Raw genomic sequence first — 23,050 nt, forward strand, 5'->3', positions numbered from 1 at the left:
ACTTCTAGGCCCACTTTGCAAGAAATGCTGAAAGGGTTTTCCAAGCTGATATAAAAGAATATCAATGAGTAACATGAAATTATCAGAAGGCATATAACTCACATTAAATACTAAGTATGGAATCGAATGCAGAGTGCCCTAAAGTAAAGAATGGTGGGATATAAACACATCTTTAGAATGAAGGGTAAAAGACAAAACTATTAAAATAGTAGTAACTAATAGTTATATACATTATAAAATTATGTAATTATGACATCATAAATTTAAATTATGTCAAGAAAAGGAGTTAAAGTATAAAGATTTTTTTTGGTTTTATGTTATCAAACTTAAGTTTTTATTTACTTAATATAAATATATAACTACAGAGTATTCTTGGTAAACCTCATGGTAACCACAAAACAAAAACCTATAATTGAAAAAAGCAAGGAATAAAAACATAATACTAGAGAAAAATCACTTAACTACAGAGGAAGACAGTAAGAGAGGAGGACAGGACATACCAAACAACTACAAAACATAACAATATGCCATAGTAAGCCCTTACCTATCAATAATTACCTTGAATGTAAATGGATTAAATTCTCTAATTAAAGGACATAGAGTGGCTGAATGGATTGAAAAAACAAAACTCAATTGTATGCTGCCTTCAAGAGATTCACTTCACCTATGACTTTCTTTGATTCAAAATCTATATGTGTGTGGAAAGAAAAGATTAACTAGGCACAGCAGCACATGCTTGTAATCCCAGCTCTTTGGGAGGCCAAAGCTGGAGGATCTGAAGTTGAAGGCCAGTCTGGACAACTTAGTGAGACTCTGTCTAACAATAAAAAAAATAAAAAGTACTGGGGATATAGCTCAGTGATAGAGCATCCTGGGTTCAATCCGAAATATTACAAAAGAAAAGAAAAGGTTGACAGATTGAATAACACAGAGAATAAAAATGAAGAGATGCAAAGTGATATTCTATCCAAATGGAAACCAAAAGGGAGTAGGATCAGCTATACTAATGTCATATAAAATAAACTTTCATGCAAAAATTGTAAAAAGAGACAAAGTTGGTAATTATATAATTATAAAGGGGTCAATTCAGAAAGTGGATAGAAGAATTGTAAATATATATATCCACATTAAAGCAAATGTTGTACATCTAAAGGGAAACATAAACTACAATTCAATAATAGAAGGAGGCTTCAACACCCTACTTACATCAAGGGACAGATCATCTAGACAAAAATCAACAAAAAATTAGCAGATTTAAACTGTGCTCTAGACCAAGTACACCTAACAGACATTTACAGAACATTCTCCACAACAGGTAGCCAATATACATTTGTCTCAACAACATATGGAATATTCTCCGTGATAGATTATATCAAGTTACAAAGCTAAACCTTAACAATTAGAAGATTTAAATAATTTCAAGTACCTTTTCTGACTAGAAAGATAGAAAACTAGAATTAGTAAATGGAATAACTTCAAATACTACAAATACATAGAAACTAAAGAACATGCTCCTGAACAACCAATGAGTTAATAAATTAGAGGGGAAATTTAAAATTTTCTTGAAATGAATGAAATTTTTGGAAACACAATATACCAAAACTTGTGGGATACAAGAAAGCAGTTCAAAGAAGGAAGTTTATAGTTGTAAATGTCTGCATCAAAAAGGAAAGATAATTGCAAATAAACAACTTTCAGCAAAGAAGAAGAAAAACAAGAACAAACTGAAAGTAATAGAAGGAAGGAAATAATAAATATCAAAGCAGAAATAGAGTATAAAAAATAGAAAAGATCAATGAAATGAATAATTGGCTTTTTGGAGAGATGAAAAAAGACTCAAAATCAGAAATGAAAAATAATCTATTATAGCTGATACCACAAGATTACAAGGGGCATGAAGGATTATTGTAACCAGTTATATGGCAACAAATTGGATAAGCTAGAAGAAATATATCAATTCCTGGATACAATCAGCTTACCAAATATTGATAAAAATACCATCTCCAGTCACTGGGGTAAAGATGATGTTTTAATAATTGATGCTGGAAAAAGAATGTGTACCTTACATAATTCCAAGAATAAATTTGTAATTGATTAGAAACCTAAATGTAGAAAATAAAATATTTTATGTACTAAAAGAAAATACATGTGATATGTTTATATATCCAGTGTTTGGGGAAAGACTTTCTATGATTCAAAATCTATATATATATGTAAAGAAAAGATTAGCTAGGCACAACAACACATGCCTGTAATCCCAGCTCCTTGGGAGGCCAAAGCTGGAGGATCTGAAATTGAAGGCCAGTCTGAACAACTTAGTGAGACTCTGTCTCACAATAAAAAAAAAAAAAAAAAAAAAAAAAGTACTGGGGATATAGCTCAGTGATAGAGCTTTCTTGGTTCAATCCCCAGTATTACAAAATAAAAGGTTGACAGATTGAATTATATAAAAATAGAAACATTTGATGATAAAAAAGTCATAAGCAAACTTAAAAGTAAAAGGCCAAATGGTGAAAGTGTCTGTAACATACCACAATAAAAGATCTAATATTCTTAATATAAAATAATTTTAAAATATTGAATATAAAAGGACCAAATATCCAGTAGGAAAAAAAATGGTCAAAGACAGAAAATTCTCCAAGAGAAATATAAAAGTCACAAGTAAAAGGCAAAATATTTAGTGTACTCATAATAAGAGAATTTCAAATGAAAAGTACACTGACACATATTATTTATCATTTATCAAATTAGCAGAAAGTCAAACACTTAACAAATCCTATTTTAACAAGGCAATGAGAGAATTTGGCATTCTTCATATATTACCAGTGAGAATGCAAAATTTTTTGTGAGTGAATTTGGCAATATTTAACAAAACTATATATTCATTTATCCTTGACAAAGTAGTCACACTTCCACATAACTTTAGACATAGCATTCTCATTACGTATCCCCAGTGTCTACACAATAGAAAATTCAGTTTTCTTGAACCTCACTTTGCTATGTTTACTTACTACATGTTTATTGGTAGTAATACAGGTATAACAATTCTGAAGCTGCTATTATATGCATTTTTGAACTGCAAATGAAATCTATATTGATATTGTTAGGAGCTAGAGTTCTCACTGTGAAGGAGAAATATTTGGGAGGGAATAGGCAAAGAACTTTGTGGTAATGGGCTGGAATGAGAAGTATCAACCATAATTTCTTCAAACTATTTCAAATGTTCTATCTTTGGATAGAGTCTGTGACCCTTTGATAGCAATGTACATACCTAATGCCCAGGTCTTGTATATAAAACTCTTTCCTTACTAAAAGAAATGAAAAGTCTTTGGAGAAGTAGCTAATTTCTGGGCTGAAGCAGGAAAAGTACAAAATGAGTCTGGAACATCTTGTCATACAGAAAGTAAGAAAGTGCTTTAAAAAAATAAGGGGGAAGCCAGGTGTGTTGGTACACACCTGTGATCCCAGCAGCTTCGGAGGCTGAGGCAGGAGGATCATGAGTTCAAAGCCAGCCTCAGCAATTTATTGAGGTGCTAAACAACTCAGTGAGATCCTGTCTCTAAATAAAATACAAAATAGGGTTGGGGATTGGTTGAGTGCCCCTGAGTTCAATCCCCAGTACCCCCCCACACAAAAAAAAAAAAGAAGAAGAAGAAGAAATCTTTCGAATTTGATCACTACACTGTGATCATGTAAGAGATGGTCCCTAGTTAGGGAATATAGTCATCCATCAGTCCATGGGGGATTGGTCCCAGTCTTTCCCCTCAGAGACTTAAGTGGCTACTTAAGTGACTTGAATGCAAATACTATGCAAATACTATGTAGTATTTGCATATAATATATGCATATCTCCTATGTACCTTAAATATCTCTAGATTACTTATGATACCTAATATATGAATAGCTATTATACTGTGTTGTTTAGGGAATAATGATGGGACAAAAATCATCTGCAAATGTTCAGTTGAGGTAAAAATTTTTTCCAAAATATTTTTGATCTGTGGTGGTTCAAATCCACAAACGCAGAACCCATGGACACAGAGGGCTGACTGTACATGTGGAAGTATTTAAGGAAAATGGTACATCAAAATAACAATAAGTGCTTATTTGTTCTATTTTATTTGCCAATATACATTTTTATATATATGGAGGGAAATAAAAGATGGCATTGCTATACTCCAGCTACTTGGGAGGCTAAGGCCAGAGAATCACAAATATTTTGGTTTAAAGTGAAAAATAAAAAGAGATGGGGAAGTAGTTGAAGTTGAGCATCCCTGGGTTTAATCCCCAGTACTAGGGAAAAAAAAGAAAAGAAAATATGACAAAATTGTAATGCATAAATTCAGGTTAAAGGTTATATGGGAGTTCATTGTAGTATTTTTGTAATTTCTATACTATCTTAAAATATTTTTAAAATAAAAAGTTTAAATTTTAAAAAAGAGTTAGAAAAGATAGCCTCTTCAACAAATGTTACTGGAAAAACTGAAAATCCATATGCAACAAAATATGAAACCCCTATCTCTCACCATGTACAAAACTCAAAGTGGATAAGGATCTAGGAATAAAACCAGAGACCCTGTGTTTAATAGAACAAAAAGTAGGTCCTAATCTCCATCATGTCGGATTATGCCCCAACTTCCTTAGGTAAGACTCCTATAGGGCAAGAATCAAGAATCAAGGGCTGTGGTTGTGGCTCAGCATGAGCACTTGCCTAGCTTGCGTGAGGCACTGGGTTCGATCCTCAGCACTAAATAAAAATAAAATGAAGATATTGTGTCCACCTAAAACTTAAATAAATAAATAAATATTTTTTAAAAATTAAGAATCAATAAATGGGATGGATTCAAACTAAAAAGTTTCTTCTCAGCAAAAGAAACAATCTGTGAGGTGAATAGAGAACCTATTTCTTGGGAGCAAATTTTTACCCCTCACACATAGATAGAGCACTAATCTCTAGGATATAAAAAGAATTCAAAAACCTAAACACCAAAAAAACAAATAACCCAGTCAACATATGGGCCAAGGACCTGAACAGAAACCTCTCAGAAGATGATATACAATCAATCAACAAATATGTGAAAAAATATTCATCATCTCTAGCAGTTAGAGAAATGCAAATCAAAACTACTCTAAGATTTCATCTCACTCCAGTCAGAATGGCAGCTTTTAAGAATACCAACAACAATAAGTGTTGGCAAGGATGTAGGGGAAAAGATACACTCATACAATCCTGGTGGGACTGCAAATTGATACAGCCAATATGGAAAGCGGTTTGGAGATTCCTTGAAAAACTGGTAATGGAACCACCATTTGACCCAGGTATCCCTCTCCTCCATCTATACCCAAAGGACTTAAAAACAGCATACTACAGGGACACAGACACATCAATGTTTATAGCAGCACAATTCATAATAGCTAAACTGTGGAACCAACCTAGATGCCCTTCAGTAGATGAATGGATTTTTTAAAAAGTGGCATATATACACAATGGAATATTACTCAGCAATAAAATAGAATAAAATCATGGCATTTGCAGGTAAATGGATTGAGTTAAAGAAGATAATACTAAGTGAAGTTAGCCAATCCCAAAAAAACAAATGCCGAATTTTCTTTCTGATATAAGGAGGCTGATTCATAGTGGGGTAGGGAGGGGGAACTGTGGAGGAATAGACGAACTCTAGAGAGGGAAGAGAGAGGGGTGGAAGGAGAAGGGGGCATGGGGTTAGAAATGATGGTGGAATGAGAAGGACGTCATTATCTAAAGTACATGTATGAAGACACAATTTGGTGTGAATATACTTTGTATATAACCAGAGATATGAACAATTGTGCTCTATATGTGTAATAGGAATTGTAAATGCATTCCACTGTCATATGTAAATTAAAAAAAGTTATTGAGACCAACAGTCTGTATAATAGTATACCATGTGATCTTTTGAGCAAGAGGTTTGAAGTAAATAAAGATAGGAACAGAAGTAGACAGTGATGATAGAAGAATGTTTTTGCTAACTTAACAGTTCCTCTATTCTCATCTCTCAAAGTTGGAAAAAAATAACAGTTACTTCTAAACCTTATTCTTGCTTTTGTGATTACACTTAATATCACTCTACATAGTACATACTAACTGCTTAACTATTCGGGTTTTGTTTTTTTGGAATTGAGGAATATTTTGCAGAAAGAATTGGGGATTTTGGCTTTGTGGAGAAGTATTTTAGTGACAGACTTTTAGTAAATTTATGAGGACCATTTTGTCCTGGCTTGGTTTCAGATTCATTAAGAATTTATTCATTTAAAAATTTTTCCAATAAATGTTTACCAAGACACTATTATGTACTAGGTGTAGTTCTCAAACTATTGGAGCTGATGATGTAGCAGGGGAAACAGACAAATAAGTTTAAAAATGAGTAGGTACTTAAGCAATATACAGCATCAATGCACTCCCCATCAAAATACCAGTGACATTTTTATAGAAAAAGCAATCCTTAAATTCATTTGAAAGAATAAGAGACCCAGAATAGCCAAAGCAGTACTGAGCAAAAATAGCAATGTAGGAGACATCACAATTCCAGATCTCAAATTATATTACAGCGCTATAGTAACAAAAACAGCATAGTATTGCCATCAAAACAGAGATGAAGACCAATAGAATAGGGGGGAAAAACAGATAATGCCACATACTTACAGCCATCTGATACTTGACAAAGTTGCCAAAAACATAAATTAGAGAAAAATGGATAATCATTTGTAGAAGAATGAGAGTAGATCCCTATCTCTCAAAAAGTAAAATCAAATGGATCAAAGACTTAGGAATTAGACCAGAAATGTTGCAATTACTAGAAGAAAACATAGAGTTAATATTCAGTTCATATTGATGCTGGCACCGACTTCCTTAACAAGAACCTTAAATCTCAAGAAATAAAACCAAGAATTAATAAGTGGGATGCCATCTAGTTTAAAAACTTGTGCACCACAAAGGAAACAATTAAGCATGTGGAGAGAGAGCTTAAGGAATGGGAGAAAAATCTTTGCCAGCTGCTCCTCTGACAAGAGATTAAAATCCAGAATAATAAAGAACTCAAAAAACTTAACACCAAAAAAGCAAATAACCCAATCAAAAATGGTCCAAAGGCTAAACAGACTTAACCACTGAGCCACTCCACAGCCCTTTTAAAAAAATTTTATTTAGAGACAGGTTCTCAGTAAGTTGCTAAGGCTGACTTTGAACTTGTGATCCTCCTGCCTCAGTCTCCCAAACCACTGGGATTACAGGCGTGCCTAAACAGACTTTTTTTTTTTTAAATCAAACAAAAACCATGCATTTAATGAATAGCAACATATCAATTTCAGATCCTTAGTCTTGGGAAATGTAACTTAGAATCATATGTAACAGAGATGGTTTAAGCAACATGTTTATTCTACCTAAATTGCCCCTGTCTTCATTTCATAGAAAAATATGGTAAAATTGTCTTTATTTTTTTTTCATGCATATTTTTGTGGCTTCACAGAAAGTGTATGTATATTTGTAAATAGTTTTATATTTCATGATTTTTAAACTCCATATAAACAGAAACATATTGTAACACTTTTATTACATTGTACAGTACTGAAAATTTATCTCTTTACAATGCAAAGTTTGTGTCCATTTGTTTCCCTGCTTAGAATAGTCTAGCAAAATATTTTATATCCTACTTGCTTGTTAATGGATATTTTAAAAGTCTCCATTTTTCTATTATTGTTAACAATAATGCTTATGAGCATTACTGTACAAATTTCTCTAGTTATGAGAGTTTCTCTAGAAAAAGGGTCAGCAATTTTTTTAAGGGTCTAGATGCTAAATATTTTAGGTTTTCCTGGCTAAGAAGCAACATTAATAATATTATGTAGTATGTGAATAATTTGAAAATGTTAGCTTTTAAAAATGTAAAAGTCATTCTTAGCTCAAAGGCCATGAACCAACCAGATTAGGCCCAAGGGCCATAGTTAATGCCCTCTTAAACAGACATTTCTTAAAAGAAGAAACAATGGCCAACAAATATATGAAAGTATGTTCAACATCTCTTAGCAATCAGGGAAATGCAAATCAAAAACACTCTTAATATTTTATCTTATCAATATTCATAGCAGCTAAAGTGTGGAAGCAATCTAGATGCCCTTCAATAGATGAATGGATAAAAAAACTGTGGAATATATACACAATGGAATGTTATTCAGCATTAAAAGAGAACAAAATTACAGCATTTGCTTATAAATGGATGGAATTGGAGAATATCATGTTAAGCGAATTAAGCCAATTCCAAAAAACCAAAGTCCGAATGTTCCTTCTGATAAGTGGATGCTGATCCATAAAGGGGGTGGGGGGCATGAGAAAAATGGAGGAACTTTGGGCAAAGGGAAAGGAGGGTTAGGGAGGGTGCTTGGGGTCAGGAAAGATGGTGGAATGAGATGGACATCATTCTGCTAGGTGTACATGTATGACTGTACATATCAACATTATATCATGTTCAACTAGAGAAATGAAAAGTTGTGCTGCTATTGTGTACAATGAATCAAAATGCATTCTGCTGTCATATATACCTAATTAAAATAAATAATAAGGGCTAGGGTTGTGACTCAGAGGTAGAGCTCTCGCCTACCATGCATGAGGCACCAGACTTCATCCTCAGCACCACATAAAAATAAAATAATAAATATATGTGTCCACCTATAACTAAAATATATTTAAAAAATAATAAAAAAGATTTTATCTTACTCCAGTCAATTCTACAGTTATCAAGAACACAAATAATAATAAATACTAGTGAGAAGGTGGGGGGAAAGTGACACTCTTGCATTGTTGATGGGACTACAGATTAGTACAACCACTCTGAAAAGTAGTATGGATATTCCTCAAAAAACTTGAAATGGAACCACCATATGACCCAGCTATCCCAATCCTGGATATTTTCCCAAAGCTCTAAAATCAACATATTACAGTGACAAAGCCACATCAATGTTTATAGCAGCACAATTGACAACAGCTAAATTATGGAAGCAACCCAGATGTCTATCAATAGATAAATGGATTAATTGTGGCATTTATGTGTATAATGGAGTTCTACTCAGCTATTAAAAAGAATGAAATTGTGACATTTGCCATTAAATGGATGAAAATTGAGAATATCATGCTAAGTGAAATTAGCCAAATTCAGAAACTCAAAGGTTGAATGTCTTCTCTCATATATGGAAGCTAGAGTAAAATAAAGGAAAGGAGGAGGGAAGGATAAGATCATGTAAAGAACCAATCAAATACAAATTAATAGATGAGTGAAAGGAAGTCTAGTAGAGTAGAGGAAAAAGAGGGAGGGGAGGACCTGAGGAAAAGGAATAATTTTGAACTGAAATCAATTTCCAGGCATGTCTGAGTTTGTCAGAATGAACCCAACTATTATCTGTGTATAACCATTAAGATCTAATAAGAAAAAGATAAAATTAGGTCAATTAAAAAACAAAGATAAGGTCCTTGTCCCTAGAGAGTTTAATGTTAAAGTGATGGGAGATTAACGCAAATAAATAAGCAAAAACAACAAAATCTAGTTATGCATTTATCTAAATGAATAGGTAATGGGTAACAAGAAATAAGTTATAAAACAATCACAACATCAACAGTGGAGTAGGAAAAAAAAGTCTAAAAAGTTTTTATTTCTTTATCTAAAATAGAAATTTCAAGAAGGAAAAATGTCAGTGATGCAAAGTCATTTTACTAAGAAGAGGACCATTAATTGAATTCATGTGATCATACCTGTCACTGCCAGACTAGATCAGCATCATCTGGAAGGATCTTAATATTATATTTCCTGTCAAGGAGAAATTGAGTGGATGCTTTAGAATACTGCATACTGGACTAATATTTTTTTAAATCTTAGCATTTATACTTAATAATGAAACAGTTAATAAAACAGAAAATCAAGGAATTTGTTGTCACACTTTCTGCCTTAGGTAATTCTACCAAGCTACTTACATGACCATCTCTTAATCACTGATTGGAGAGGAAATGTCCAAAATTCTTTCTGAACTCTTCTTTGATTACTTGTGAAATGAAATGTAGAGATACAGCTGAGTTTCCTCCATTTAGTTTACATTAGGGAACTGATTTCAAGCATCCTAGTTTATTTCTCCCTTCTCTTTGCAAACCACCTCCTGCCCTTGTTTCTTTGCCGGTTTCTTAGATCCTGGGCACAAAACCAGTTTCGTGCTTGATAGTTCTCTATTAAGGATCTAGAATATATACTGATAAAATCATAAAAGGATGTATCATAAATGGCTTAAAAAATTTTACATACAAATATATCTGAAAATTAGACTCTCCTCCTCTTTGGAGTTCCATATACGTTCATTTGCCAAATATTTAGGTTCTATCTTTGTGATTTCTAGAATCTGCCTCTTTCTATTTTTATTGTCTTCAGTAACTGAGACCTAGTTTTTTGTTGCTGTTTTCTCAGCTGGATTTTTTTTTATTAGGGATTGAATTCAAGGACATTCAACCATTGAGCCACATCTCCGGTCCTATTTTGTATTTTATTAGAGACAGGGTCTCACTGAGCTGCTTATTAGCAGCCTTGCCATTACTGAGGCTGGCTTTGAACTCGAAATTCTTCTGCCTCAGCATCTCAGCAGTGTGACATTATGCCCATCTCACCTGGACTTATTATCTCATGGAAGCATGGCACACCAAGAGAGTCTAAATAAAAGTTCAAATTTTTGGACACTCCCCCAATCTTACCAAAATTTTAAAATTTCTTTGCTCCCAAGGGCAGTGAAATGTAGAAAAGAACTTTAGGGCCAGGCAGTCTTTGTTTCTAATCTTATTTCTGCCTCTTACCAGTTATGTGACCTTAGTTAATTAACCTTTCTGAGCATTGCTTTTTTTGCTACACAAAATGGGAATAATGGTGAATTTTATTGGGGCTTGTAGGATTTTTGAAATGTTTGAAGATAGAACATACAAAGTATCATGCATAGTGCTACTATTTGATGCAAAAATTTTAAAAGCACTATATATATGCGCTCCTTTAGGAACCTTAGAATCTAACAGGAATCTTTGGCTTTTGATATGCAACAGAATCATTGACATATCCTTAAAATACAAGTAACAGGCACACATTGAATCAGGACTGTCTGAACTGGCCTGGCATTTATAAAGCCATATAGGTAAAGCCAGTGTACACCAAAAGCTGATAACTACTGACTTAGTCAAACATTATTTGTGAGATTCCTTGTATGATAGACTTAAATAAAAAGGAAGCAGAGAGGATTTTACTTAGGAGGTAACAATATGGATACACACTGAAGTATTAAGAGTAAAAGGACATGATGTAGCCATTTTACTCATAAATGACTCAGAAAAAAATTAGCAAAATGTTAAAAATTGGTCAATATGAGTAGAACAGGAGTTCACTACACTAATCTAGACTAGAGTTGATATTGTGAGGCCAGAGACAGAAAGCAGTATGATGTGATTGAACTATAGGTTGCAGAAGAAGAAATGGGTAAAACCAGATGAGGAAGCCCCACCTATGCCTTTCAAGGAATTCATGCTTTACTGTTTATACTAGCCAAATAAACTGGGTACAGTAGCATATGCAAAATATCAGCATTTTAGGATGTTGAGGCAGGAGAATTGCAAGTTCAAGGCCAATCTCAGCAAGTTAGCAAGACTGAGATATACAGCTCAGTGGTAGAGCCACTGGGTTCCATCACTAGTACCAAAAATAAAATGAAATGAAAACAAAATAAAAACCATATAGGGCCTGGTGCTGTGGCACACGCCTATAATCCCAACAGCTGAGGAGGCAGAGGCAGGAGGATTGAGAGTTCAAAGCCAGCCTTAGTGAGGCACTAAGCAACTCAATGAGACCCTGTCTCTAATAAAATGCAAAATAAGGCTATGGATATGGCTCATTGGTCGAGTGCCCCTGAGTTCAATTCCTGGTAATCGCCCCCCCCACACACACACCAAAAAAAAAAAACATGTAGGATGCTCGCACCTCCAGGAATAAGAAGGAGTATCTGTTGGGATGCAGGAACACCTCTTTAACTTTTATTTGTATATGTCTTCTTTATTTTACTAAATTTATGTTTTTTAGATTTTTGAATATGTATATTAGCACCACAGTACATATATAATTTGTAAACGTGTGTGTATGTGTTTGTGTGTGTGTGTTTTTGTGTGTTGCTTTAAAATATTTCTGCTATCAAGTTACGAAACTACCTCTTTAGACATTTTCCTTTATTGTAACAGTGCTGAGGGAGCCTGCCCTTCCAGCATCAACTGTGGGGAGCTTGAGGGCTCTGAGAAACCCTTCTGGAGATGGTTTCAGAGAACAGCGTCTGTTTTATTGCCCAGCAAAAATAGCTTTTATAGTGGGTATGTGCCAATTTATATATAACAGTCATGATAGACCAGAGGTGATACACAACCTATCTTACAGAAGTCCAGATACCAAGAGTCGAGAAACTGCCACATAGGCTGACCTTGCACCAACAGGGGAATAATTCCTTGTCCAAGGAGCAAGGAAATAGTGCTTGCTAGTGTTCTGATAGCACTTTGTCCCAAAACATAGTATTCTATGTTAGGACTTCCCTACTGCACAATGAACAAGTTAAGCATTCCTCCATGTAGGTCCAAGGTTGGGCTCTGCAACCTAATAGGACCGATGTTTTTTAAATGCAAAACCAAGCATGTTAATCCCTAGATATGTGTGTAGATGTGTGTGTAGTTTTCTAACAACTTTGCTTTATTAAGATAGGCAAATCTATAGAGACAGAAAGTAGATTAATGATTCTCTAAGGCTGGAGAAGTTTATAGAAAAAAAGGTATGACATATAAATGGATTTTTTTGGGGGGGAGTGATGAAAATGTTATAAATTAGGTGAGGTGATATTTACATAACTCCATATTTAAAAAGCATTGAATTGTACACATTAAATAAATGAATTCTATGGTAGGTGAATATCTCAATAAAGTTGATAAACAAAAATTTAGCAAAAATTGGTGGTTTGCTTTAAAGGGACAAAATATAAAATATTGTATGAACAAAGGTAATGCTGTGCTATCCTATTACATCTCTTTGCTTTCTAAATGTATAGAAATATCAGTTGTAGAAGAGTAATTTTTAAAAGAAATGGAAATAAAATGAAGAAGTAAACCTAGTGATGTTCTCCCTTGAAAGGAATTGAAACCTCAGAATAGCCACCAGAATACATTTTCTAGCAGAGTACTATTTTATGTGTTGCCCAGATTATTGAAAGGAAATAAATTATTGAGACCTAAAAACGTCAGACTTTTAAAAAATATATGCATTTTTAGTTTCAGGTGAACACAATACCTTTATTTTATTTTTATGGGTTGCTAAGGACCAAACCCAGTGTCTCACGCATGCTAGGTGAGTGCTGTACCACTGAGCTGCAATCCCAGTCCCCCAAATCAGACTTTTAATGATATATAATTTAACAATAATGAGAGCATTTTAAGCAGGTTTAGATCAAAATAGTTCTTAGGGTTTTTTTCCCCGACCATTAGATAATTTATCCACCTTTGTAACTTCTGATTTTTCCTTTTGAGATAAAACACTACCCAGCCTATTTCATGATTGCTCTAGTGAAATGAGTGCAGTAACCGTTTCCCCCATCTCATTTTGAGAAGTAAAAATAACGTGATAACAATGCATACAATGATATTTTAAAAAGCAAGAATAACAAATAGTTAAAAATTTTCCAGATGACTTTATACAAATTATTTGATACACCCTGTCCAGCATGTTCATTGGGCTAACTCCTGTGTCCTTAAGTGTTGCCTCTGCCATTGGTTCTTGCATTCTGATTTCCTTCACAAGTGTCTCTTCTCTGTGTTCCCCTGATACTCTACACTTGTCTCCATGTTCTGATAACTTCTGTCTTTCTGTCTTTGTCACTAAGATTACATGATTCATTAAGTCATTCATTAATGACTGGATCTTCTCTTTGTACTCAGGATCTATAACTCTTTGGCAAGTAGAAAGTGCTCAGTCAATGCTGAACTGGACTTCTTCAGAGAACTTTTCTATGATTTCGATGTTATAGGTGCTGATATTCATTCAGGTTTTTTTTTTAAGTTGTAACTGAAGTACTGAAAATATATAAAATCTTAGAAGTTTCATTTTTTTGTCAAGACATATAGTTGTATGATATTTTTTTCATAGCTTTATTGAGGTAAAATTGAAGTACAATAGAATGCACATATTTGAAGTATAACAGCTTATTTATTTTTAACATGTATGTAAACAATACAATCAGTATAAAAAGCATTTCTATTACTTTTTAAAATTTTAAATCATGCAGACTGTTTTCTCCATGATTTATTACATTGAAAATCAGTCACCTTAAGATATATTATAACCCCACTCCCATATGTCAACTTTTTCAAAATTAAATGGTACACTTATAAATATCTCAGTGGTTAAGAAAGAAATCACAAAGAAGTATAAAAGTACTCTTAACTAAGTGATAATAAAAGCTTAAAATATCAGGATCTCTTCGATCAAACAGTACGCAGATAACATTTTTAACTTAAAGTACTTGTATCAGAAAGAAGCTAGAATAACAAATTATTTTCAAATGATGTAGTAGGAAAGAAAAAATAAGAGTAGAAGCAGAAATATATGAAAGAGAGAAGAAATTATATAGCTAAAATTTGGTTAAAAATAAACAAGTCTAATCAAGAAAAAGCAAGAACACAAAATTAATATCAATAGAAAGGAGCTATCAAAATAACCTTACAGATGCTAAAAATATATTATGGTAGTATTACAATTTTATACCAATATATGTGATCATTTACATAACCTGGTCTATATTAGAGAAGAATCTGTATGCTGTTGAGAAGAATGTGTATTCAGTCTTTGATGGATGAGATATTCTATATATGCTGTTAAGCCTAAATTATCAATTGTATTTTTTACTTCTATAACTTTTTTATTTAGTTTTTGTTTGGAGGATCTATCCAGTGGTGATAGAGGCGTGTTAAAGTTACCCAGTATTATCATGTTGTGGTCTATTTGATTCTTGAGTTTGAGAAGGGTTTGTTTGATATACATAGATGCTTTAATTTTGGGGACATAAATATTTACTATTGTTATGTCTTGTTGATGTATAAATTCCCTTAAGTGGTATGAAATGTCCTCTTTGTCCCTTCTGATTAACTTTGACTTAAAATCCCCTTTTTCTGATATGAGAATAGAACTCCTGCTTGTTCCATGATCCATGTGAGCAATATGTTTTTTCCCATCCTTTCACCTTCAGTCTGGGTGTCTTTGCCTATGAGGTCTGTCTTTTGGAGTCAGCATATTGTTGGGTCTTGTTTTTTAATTCAGTTTGCCAGTCTTTGTCTTTTGATTGATGAATTTAGGCCATTAATGCTCAAGGTTATTATTGAGATATGATTTATATTCCTGGTCATTTTGGTTTATTTCTAGTTTTTAATTTGAATTTGTTTCTCCTTTGATCAACTATTCCTTTAGTGTAGTTCCTCTGTTTATTGGTTTTCACTTTTTTAAAAAAAATTTATCTTCATGTACTATTTTGTTGAGATTGTTCTGTAGTGCAGGCTTTCTAGTTTCAAATTCTTTTAACTTTTGTATATCATGGAAGGTTTCTATTTCATCTTCAAATATGAAGCTTCATTTTGCTGGATAATAGGATTCTTGGTTTGCATTCATTTTCTTTAAAAGCTTGGTATATGTTATTCTAGGACCTCCTAGCTTTGAGGGTCTGTGTTGAGAAATCAGCTGAGATCCAGATTGGTTTCCCCCTATGTGTAATCTGATATTTTTCTCTTACAGTCTTTAAAATTCTGTCTTTAATTCTGTATGGTAGGCATTTGCATTATAATGTGTGTTGGTGTGGGTCTGTTGTAACTTATATATTTGGTGTCCTCTAAGGCTCTTGATTTTCCATTTCATTCTTGAGATTTGGGAAAATTTCTGATATTATTTTATTGAAAAGCTTGTGCATTCCTTTGGTTTGTACCTTTGTACCATCATCTATCCCAGTAAATTTTAAATTTGGTCTTTTCATGTTATTCCATAGTTTTTGGAATTTCTGTTCTTGGTTTCTTAACATATTCTCTCCATGGTCAACTCTATTTTCAAGATTATATATTTTGTCTTTATTGCCTGAAGTTGTCTTCCAAGTGATCTAGTCTGTTGGTGATGTTTTCTATTGAATTTTTAATTCGGCTTATTGTTTCCTTCATTTTGAGGATTTCTGCTTAGTTTTTTTGTTTTTGTTTTTTCTTCAGAATCTCTGCCTCTTTATTGAAGTTATCTTTCACTTCCTGTATTTTCTCTCTCATTTCATTTCTTATACCATCCTTTACTTCCCAGATCAGAGTAATTATGTACATCCTAAACTCCTTCACTGGCATTTCTTCTTTTGTGGTGTCAATGGATTCTGCTATTGGAATGTTGGTTTGTTTGGGACAGTTTGTTCCCTTGCTTTTTGAAATTGTTTATGCATCTACCCATCTAACAGTATGGATCTAAGGCAATAGAGTTTCTACTCTGTGGATTTATAGTGTTCCTGAAGGTTTTCAGTACCTCACTATTTAAGGGGAGACAAATAACAGCAACCAATGCAAACAATATGCAGTATTAAACCAAATTGTTCGTACTATGACATCTACAATGTTAATTATCACAATAAACAGAAATGATATGATCAGTTATTACCTACAATAAAAACAGCAAGTTTGCAACAGGGTTTATAATTTCAAATAGTGGACAGGGAGAGAATAGAAGTGATACAGGAGCTGATGATTAGGAGGGAGGAGAGGATAAAAATAAGTAAAAGATTAAAGGAAGAGTGTAAGACAGAATAATAGAGATTGGCTGTTAACAGAAGAAAAGAGAGAATCAAGGGAAACAGGAGAAAAAAATATATGTATATATAAAGTAAAAATTAAAAAAATTTTTAAAATAAAAATGAAAAACTAACATATACTAATCAAACATCCTAGTACACACACACATACACACAAACAAACAAGCAAACAAACAACAAAAACAAAAAAACTAAACCATGAAAAATAACTGGCTTCATAAATACTAGAAATGGGAAAAAAACAAATATGAATATGTATAAATTTCCATGTACCATTAAGGTCACAATTAAACAGAAAAAGAATAATTAAAAAAAAAAGATCTTGATGAAAAGTTAAAGAACTTTCTGTTGGAGTTCAAAATATTCTCAGCTTCTCTTCCCAGCAGTTTTAGATGGTATCTTCTGGAGTGTGATGCTCCACCCTCTGGATTGCTGGAGTAAGGGGGGTAATCTCTCAGGCAGAATTTCTGAGGCAGGGTTTAGGTTAGGATAGGTTCCAAGCTCTTTGCTGAATGCCTGTTGGTCTGGAGATTTTTAAATCAGTGCACCTCCAGCAACCAGTGCTTGCTGGTCCATGCTGAAAGACTGTACCCCAGGGATTCACGTGGTGGGAGACCCAATTCTTAGTCCCTTACGTCACCTTCAGACCTCATGTTTCCTGGTCTTGGCTTCAGTCTTCAAACAATCTCTCCTGCCTCCGCCCTTCTGAGTTCCAGGCCAGATGCATCTATCTCTCCCAGCTGGTTCTGCAAGCAGTTGGAATAGAGGTGGAGAGGTAGAGGCAGGTGGGTTTCAACAACCAGTTAAACCCTGTGTAAACCTTTCCAGGTTTGATATTCTCCTGGTCAAATAAGCACATTCTGTGTCATGCATTGTGTGTTAACCAGGCCTGTATTTCAGGCCAAACTCCGTTTGCCAGGAATCAACCCCATCCAAATTTGGTTTGCCAGGAATCAACCCCATCAGCTGCTGGCCCCCATGCAGCAGCTATGAAATAGTTCCTTCCTTTGTCTTCCTCATGCCTCCTAGAGATATGGCAGCTTCTTTACCCACAAGCAGATATTGTGCAGTACATCTTTCAGGTTTGCCAGGCAATGTCTTTGATCTCTTAACACTTTGTGCCCAGACACTGCTGGGGCCTCCCCAAAATTTGGGTTCCTTTAATTCCTTTGTCCTTCCACTGTGCTCAGAGAGGGACTGCTCTGGCTGGTGCTTCCTGTGGCAGTGATTGTGCCGCTGGGTATTTCTTCCTTATTTTTACATCAACCTCCTGAGTCCCTGTTCTTCTTTTAATGTCCAGTTTTAAATTCCAGTAAAGTTCCCCTACTCTTTTTTTTGTTTACCCACCTTGCTGAGAAGCTGCCTGTCTTTCTTAGTTTCACTCCATGGAGCAGACAGAAAAGTGACCTCCTCTTTTCCTCCATCTTGAAAACCTCCTAGTTGTATAATCTTATTATTTGATAAAGGGCATGACCTTTGAATATGGGACTAAATTTAATTCTACTTAGTCTTTCTTGTTAAAAATCTAACATTAAAAAAACTCTTAACATGATAATAGTTTACTTGATAATAGTTGCTAAAAGATAGTAAGTTTAATAAGACAATAGTTTATTTAACTTAATAATAATTTACTTAAGGTGGAGAAACTTGGGGAGAACTTGAGATATGAATACAGTATCTTTTTAGATGGTTATCATTGTTTCCCAATCTTTGTTAGGTATCTAACACATACCTACTTCAATAGAAATTTTTATTAGCAACTCACTTATATAGAATGTGTTTTAAGCATTTAAAAATTGTTCTTTTAGAAATAGAAGCTAAGTTTGTATTACTGATAATACCATATCATTAGCAGATTTGGGAGCAAGCATAATTGACTGGCCCTTACTCTAAGCATACAGCTCAGCTGTTTGGATCAGAAGTGCAAAGTAGTATTGAAGAGTATTAAACTAGCTGTGCACATTTAAAGCTTATCCTGAGCATCCAGTAACACATTTTATAGTATTCCATTTATGAATAATGGGATGTTGTTAATCTAGTAAATCACATAGTGGAGGGAATTTAAAAGCATTTATATTGTACTCATTTTCTTCTATATGAAATTTCAATTATTGAACATATCCAGAATCAGCTATATCTTGCCACAAGATTTTATACACTTTGTTTTCCTTAAAACTCAATGCTGGGGCTGGGATTATGGCTCAGTGGTAACTTGCCTACCATGCATGAGGCACTGGGTTTGATCCTCAGCACCACATAAATGTAAAATAAAGATATTGTGTTCACCTATAACTAAAAAATAACTATTAAACAAAACTCAATGCTGGGGCTGGGGATGTGGCTCAAGTGGTAGCGCACTCGCCTGGCATGTGCGGGGCGCTGGGTTTGATCCTCAGCACCACATAAAAATAAAATAAAGATGTTGTGTCCACCGAAAACTAAAAAATAAATATTAAAAAATAAAAAAAACCCTCAATGCTGGAAAATGTCTTATTGTCTTAAGTCATTCTGGTTACTCCCAAAGAATTTTTTGCTAATTTGTGTTTGTTTATTTGTTTGTTTGTTTACATTTCAGTGGTAGGAATGGGATCCTGGTGCTTCCACATGACTCTGCAATATGAAATGCAGGTTAGTAATGACAGAATTGACTAAATGCTTATTTTTCTAAATCTAAAGACACTTCAGATTTGAGAAAAGAGCACATAAATAAAGGAAAATTAAAAGATGGGATTTGTACTACTGGAGTAAAGAAGTGAATAGTTGAGTTGTTTATAAAGAAAACAAGTGAAATTGGTATCATTTTTTATACCACCTCTTTTCAGGCATTATAATTTTAGAGAAGCATTCTAGAGTTGTGTAGAGACATTTTTAAAAGACATAATCAGTTCACCAAAACAGTGTATTCTTTTTTTAAATTTTTTGTTTGTTTTTTAGTTGTAGTTGGACACAGTACCTTTATTTTATTTTTATGTGATGCTGAGGATAGAACCCAGCGCCCCACATGTGCTAGGCAAGAGCTCTACTTCTGAGCCACAACTCCAGCCCCCAAAACAATATATTCTTATTTTTAGATGCCTGCATTCTTTCATATCTCCAAGGTATCCATGTGTGAATGGTCTCATATCTTTCTAATTGGTAAAATTTTAGAACCATGCAAGGATTTTTAATTCCTATTCTTTATCTAAGGAAGCCATATGTCTAGTGCTCGAGCTTTTAACCACTTGGTTTACCATCATTAACCCAGGAACTTCTAGAATATCACTGTCCAGTAGAAATAGGACCTGAAATTATGATTATATCAGCTGGACATGGTGGAATATGCCTGTTAATTTCAGCAGTTTGGGAAACTGAAGCAGGAGGATTGCAAGTTCGGGGCTATCCTGGGCAACTTGCTGAGACCCTGTCTCAAAGTAAATAAAAAGTGCTCAGTGGTAAAGCACACCTGGATTCAATCCCCAGTGCTGAAAGGTAGGAAGACTTTCTAGTAGCCACATTAAAAAAAGTAAGCTATGGGTGCAATTAATATATTAATATTACAAAAGTGTTACTTCAACATATAATCAATATTAAAAAATTTAATAAAGTACTTCACGTTCTGAAATCTGATGTATATTTTATATCTGCAGTATATTTCAGTTCAGATTTGGCTTATTTGACATATTGGAGTGGCTGGTGGCTATCATGTTGGACAATGACATTGTACATACACAACAGCCTTATTTATTATTAATATAGTTATTAAATGTATAACAATTCTTAGAGTTGATTCTAATATTCAACAAATATTTATATAAGGTGTCATGTTCTATGCAGCACGCTCTGCTTGACTTGGGGAATACACAGATGGACAAGACAGGTCTAATCCTAGTAAAGCATAGAACACTTATTTTTACATTTTCTTGTTGGGAAAACAGTGATGGAATGTAAAAAATAATTTGAAGGAAATGTAAATGATTTGTGGCAACATGGGGGTGCTTGGAAGAATCTATAAAGGTTAAAGACATTAAAACAGACTCTGAAAGAAGTAGTTCAAAATTTTTAGGTGGTAAAAGAATGAAATTACTAGATTTACATTATGATGGAAGCAGATACAGGGACTCATTACAATGTGTGGTGTGTATAGCAATACTTGCAAAGGTAGAATATGAAATATAGGAAAAAATGGTTTGTTAGTTTTTTGTTGCTGTGATGAAAACAACCAATAAGAACAACTTAAAGAAAGAAAAGTTTATTATGGGCTTAGTTTCAAAGATTTCAGTCCATGTGGACTGACTCCATATTTCTGGGACCAAGATGGAGTAGAACATCATGGTGGAAGAGCATGGCAGAGGCAAGCCACTCAGGACATGGAGGCCAGGAAGTAGGCGGTGTAGGTGAAGGAGGCTCTATGCAGTGCTGCAGGGAAGGTGAACCCTTCCAGGGTGTGGCCCTAGTGACATACCTCCTCCAGCTACTTCCCATAGCCCAGAGTTACCACCCAGCACAGTAGTTCCTTCAAATTCGGATGGACTGATTAGAGTGCAGCTTTTATAATGTAATCGTTTCACCTCTAAACATCCCTGCATTGACAAAAGAACTTTTTGGGGACATCTCATATCCATAAAGTAAGAAACCATAAAGTAAGAAATGGTATCATTGATATTCACAATACTTTACAATTGCAATATTCTGCCATACCAGTGAGCCACAGCTAATTAATAACCCTGAAAATAGAACTTTGCATGTTATCTTATTTAAAAGTAATTGGAAGGGTTGGGATTGTGGCTCAGTGGTAGAGTGCTCGCCTAGCATTTGTGAGGCACTTGGTTTGATCCTCAGCACACATAAAAAATAAATAAAATAAAGGTATTGGTCAATCTACAACTAAGAAATTTTTTTAAAAAAAGTAACTGGAATTTTTTTCAGTTCTCAAATAGCCAGGTACTTTTTTTTTATTAAAACCTCAAGACAGTTCTTAGTTACTACTCCTAGTTTACACATTCTAGTACTAGAAGTGAAAGAGACTAACTGATTTGACCAAAATTATCCACAGGTTATAAATTCTAACCCCAAATCAGTTTTTCTGATTTTAAATCCTGAATTTTTATCCCCAGATTAATCTCCCTTATCTTTTGACAGTGTAAGAAAGTTAGGACCTTTCTAGAGACGTTTTGGCAATATTATCAGAAACCCTAAAACTAAGGGAAGAAGGTTCTGGCCCAGACTGAGGTATCAGAGCCTGAGTGGGGTAAGGATGGTTTCCACATAGCGGGGAGGGGTGACCCAGAGTCAAAGCCTGAGAGAGACACAGTGTATTCTCATGAGTTGGGAGTCCACCACCAAAGAGCATTGGCCCTTGAATAATGCAAGGCATGTATCCACATAGGGGATAGTGTAGAGTATCAGAGTGTAATCGGAGGGAAAAAGAGTGCTTGAACAGCTGGGCAATGCGTATCAGGGTTTCAGAGACCATAGTGAAAAGGATGTAAAGGCAGAAATGGCAGCTCAGGGTAGAATAAGGTGTCCACCCAAACTAGAGAGATCATTGGGCACATGGTTACAATCTGAGTGGGATAAGGAGGATGCCATGTAGCAGGTACAGCTTTGTGCTGAGTTTCATTGCCCTAGAAGGATGAAGGTGACTTATACACAGCAGGGTAACCTAATGTACGATATGGGAACATGGGCAGAGTGAAGACATTATCTAAATGGGGGTTCATAGCAGCCCAGCACAGGGCTGTTTCCCCTTTGTTTCCTTCTAGAAGTTGCCAGGTTTCTGATGTTCTTGTTTTCTTCCCGAATGTTAGTATTTAAATAATTGGAATTCTCCATCTTTCAATCCACTGTAGCATCTATGGTAGAGGGCTCCCGTGATTCACAGTGAATCCACACTTTAGCTTCTGCCCAAGCCATGCACCAAAGCACCAAGCGGATAAAATTATATTGCTAGAGAAATAACTTTGACTTTGATCTTCCATTATTTCAGTAGTTTATTATTTTAACAAATCTCACTTTTCAAATATGTTGTAAGGATGCTATGAGGGGGCCTGGACACTGAATCTTTATAATATACTTCTTTTTTATTGGTTCTTTATAGGTATACATGACAGTAGAATCTATTTTGACATAATTATACAAGCATGGAATATGTCTTGTTATAATTCAGACCCCAGTACTT

General features: G+C 34.4%; 1 protein-coding gene across 7 annotated transcripts in view; it reads left to right on the top strand.

Moving 5' to 3' along the window:
- The window catches only part of Acer3 (alkaline ceramidase 3), a 170,622-nt gene that overhangs the window by 78,733 nt on the left and 68,839 nt on the right, over positions 1 to 23,050 (top strand). For 6 of the 7 annotated variants that reach the window (XM_078046706.1, XM_078046704.1, XM_078046705.1 and 3 more), the window contains one exon: positions 19,469 to 19,521. The exons of the other annotated variant lie outside the window; for it this stretch is intronic. In XM_078046706.1, the coding sequence (XP_077902832.1) occupies positions 19,469 to 19,521 (53 nt within the window). The remainder of the gene's footprint in view (positions 1 to 19,468; positions 19,522 to 23,050) is intronic. 7 annotated transcript variants of the gene reach the window in all.

Source organism: Ictidomys tridecemlineatus, chromosome 4 (assembly GCF_052094955.1).
Source record: "Ictidomys tridecemlineatus isolate mIctTri1 chromosome 4, mIctTri1.hap1, whole genome shotgun sequence".
NCBI lineage: Eukaryota > Metazoa > Chordata > Mammalia > Rodentia > Sciuridae > Ictidomys > Ictidomys tridecemlineatus.